Consider the following 3,222-nt stretch of genomic DNA (forward strand, 5'->3'; position numbering starts at 1 on the left):
GGGGGGCTCCCTGTAGCCAAATAAAGATTCTTCTGCGTTGTTGTATTTTTAGGTGGTGCTTTCTGTGCCACTGTGGGGGAGGGGGCCGGGCCGCCTGTTTACAAGCTCACACGGGAGGAGGGTGGTGAAGGGTGCAAGCCCTGAGCCAGAAGGTCCTGCCTTGTGAGCCCCGCCCCTCTGCAAGGAAGCTTCCCCGGTTGCAAGCACATTTGGGGTAGGAGCTGGCTGGGCGGGGTGAAATACAGAGTGAGTGTTCTTCGGCCACTTTTTTAGCCTGCTTTCCTCCACACGAGGAGGACACAGCGTGGCTTGTGATGTACGGACAGGCGGCTCAAGGATGCAGTCTTTCTCCGCACGTATGTTGTGAGCCCCCGCTAAAAAGGCCACAAATCTCCTGGGACGGGGGGAGACGAAAGCAAGGCTCACGGAGGCCGGATCCTGACGTTCTAGTTCGGGGGGGGGGGGGGCTTACACCCTTGAGAGGCTGGTAAAGTCAAGTCCCGTGGAAGCTCTGACCTTTCCCGGCAGGGAGAACTGGGGTGGGGTGGCAGATGAGGGGCAGCGCCAGGCTCTTGTGAACTCCCCCATTGCACGTGTCCTTGACAGGCTGAGGCGGGTTCTTCTCAGCCAGCAAATGGGCAACTTGCCCCACTCCGTCGGTCTGCTGATTGGCAGCTAACAGAGCAGCCCCACAGGAGCCCTCGGCCAGAGCCATGAGCCGGTTTGGTGTAATGGTTAGGAGTGTGGGCGCTAATCTGGGAGAACCGGGTTTGATTCCCCACTCTGCCTCCACAGGCAGCTGCTGGATGACCTTGGGTCAGTCACAAGTTCCCTCAGAGCTGTTCTCTCAGGAGCAGTTCTCGAAAGAGCTCTCTCGGCCCCACCTACCTCACGGTGTCTTGTGGGGAGGGGAAGGGAAAGGAGATTGTGAGCCGCTCTGATACTCCGAGTGAAGGGTGGGGTATAAATCCCATTTCTTCTTCAAGGGGCACACCCGTGCCCAACACCAGAGCGCCTCTGCTCAGCGTGCCCATGGAAAAGGAGTGGCAAATGGCCAGCGGAGCAGAAACCGCCCCAAACACGCTGGAAGGCCTGTGCCGGCCTCGCCAAGGGAGTGAGAGGAGTGCCCCTGCTGCCATCTAGCGGGGGCACTGCCAAAATGCAATCTGTGTTGACTCCAGCGCTTGGGGGGGGGGGGAGATTTATGACAGCTGACTGCGGACGGGCCCAGGGCCCAGGCTCCGGTGCCGCCTTCGGAGGAGAACGCAGCCACGGCAGGCAAAGGAAGCCTGAAAGATCGCCGGCCGCGCCCGGTCTCTTCGTTGGCCTGGACGTCCGCCACCCCGCCTCCGGGCGAGAATAAAACGACACCACCACCCCCCTCGGCCAGCCCAAAGTCCGGCTGACCAGCAGGCCTGCCCGCGAATGAAGCCGTGTCGGTCTGAAGGGTGCCTGGCTGGCCTCGATCTCCGTTCTCTGTCGCCCCCAGCCAGACGGGATCTCCTTGGTGGGAAGGTCAGATTCAGAATTCAGTCAGGCGCCTTTCAGACCAACACGGCTTTGTCGCAGGCCTTCCTGCGCACCCACCCTCTCCCAAGTACGCGGGGAGGAAAGTGAGGCTCAGACTTCTAGACGGCAACGTGACACGATGAAGGAAGATGTTTTAAGTCATGCAAGACAAAACCAAACAACAAGCTGAGGTCATAAGATCAACAGCTGTAAAGCAACAAAGATGTTGGAAGAAGACTGGGGCGGGGAGGTCACTTAACAGCATTTTTTCCTATCTTTTGGGGGGTGGGTGTGCTGCCGGCCAAACATTCCAGTATTTCTCGTATTACATTCAGTATCTATATATCTAATAGCCAAGGGTCCCTTTGCCTTTGGATTTCCGCAGATCTGGGGCACAAGAAATACACTCTAAAATACATATAGACTCTTCGTAGAATAGGTATGTGAGGACTGAATGAGTTAGCTAAGGTAATGAGACAAGAAACCAGTATCCCCGTTGAGTCCTGGGGAGGTTTTTGTTCCAAGTGCTGTAATAACGTGTAATTCAGCAATTTCCCTTTCCAATCTGTTCCTGAAGCTCCTTTGCAATAAAACACCTGCCTTCCAGGGCATTCAGTGGGGGGGCCTCAAGGTAGCTGCTTCAGACCAATAGGCAGATCACCTGGAGCTATCTTGTTTGGAAGAGAGACTAGAAATCACTTGGGAATGATTGTGCCAACTCAGGAGGAATGTTTAAGGAAAGGCACCAGGATGGGGTAGGCACTGGGGTTCGTGATGGGTGTTACAAGTCATAAACACTTCAGTATTTACAGGGTTAATGATGTTTGTTAAGTCACATGTTTGTTTGTAACCAATCTGTTGAGACAATAGGATGCCCGGGAACTTTGGAGCTAGTTTGCTACTCTGATTGGAAACCAAGGTGTCAGGTATTTTAGCATTTTATGGCTTCTCTTCCCGTTCTTTGTTCTGACTAGAGAAGGAGACGCCATTTCGGCTCTTCCCGTTTTTAACTTTTAGCGGCAAGGATGTAGGCATATTAGCTCTTCGTTATTTTATATCCTGTGTACCTTTTTCCCATGTTAGGTTTATAGTAAACTTTTAAATTTTAATACACACCTTGGACTCGGTCTCTTACTACTCTGTTGACTTACTCGAAAAGAATCCCAACAGTTCGACAACATGGATTCTAGTAACCTGGATTCGAATCCCCGCTCTGCCAGGGAAGCGAGGCGCGCCCTCTCCCCGGCCCTCCTTGGCGCGGCGGCATCGGCTCCTCCCCTCGCGCTGTCGGGTGGGTTGGGGGCTTCTCTGCGGGTCTCCCCCGGGGAGGTTCCGGCTCGGGAGGTGGGCGGAGGGGCTGCTGCGGCCTCCTCGCGCAGGGAACGGGAGGGGCCCTCTGCACGTGCTCGGGGGCGCTGGGCCGGCCAGGAAGCCGCTGCGCCTCGGCAGGAAGCCGGTGGGGCCAGCCCAGCTGCCCTTTGGACCCGGCGGCGTCGGGTGGGGGGGAGGCCATCATGGCGACGAGTCTGCTGGGCGCCTGGCTGCCGGCCTGGCCGAGCCTGGCCTGGGGGGGCGGCCTGGTGGACTCCTTCCTGCAAGGTGAGCGGGGCGGGGGGGGGAGGCGGGGGCGCCCCCTCCCTCCCTCCCTCCCTCTCTCCCTCTGACCCTCCTCCCCGTCGTCGTCCTCCCTTGCAGGGTTGGTGGGGGCCTGCG

The 3,222-nt window shown here is 57.3% G+C and overlaps 1 protein-coding gene across 1 annotated transcript in view; it reads left to right on the plus strand.

The window, feature by feature from the left end:
• The first annotated feature begins 3,023 nt into the window (after positions 1-3,023).
• Positions 3,024-3,222, plus strand: part of TMEM82 (transmembrane protein 82) — a 3,772-nt gene continuing 3,573 nt past the window's right edge. Inside the window, exon 1 of the mRNA XM_015412577.1 lies at positions 3,024-3,103. Coding sequence (XP_015268063.1) covers positions 3,024-3,103 — 80 coding nt within the window. The remainder of the gene's footprint in view (positions 3,104-3,222) is intronic.

This window comes from Gekko japonicus, unplaced genomic scaffold (assembly GCF_001447785.1).
Source record: "Gekko japonicus isolate JY-2015 unplaced genomic scaffold, Gekko_japonicus_V1.1 scaffold131, whole genome shotgun sequence".
NCBI lineage: Eukaryota > Metazoa > Chordata > Lepidosauria > Squamata > Gekkonidae > Gekko > Gekko japonicus.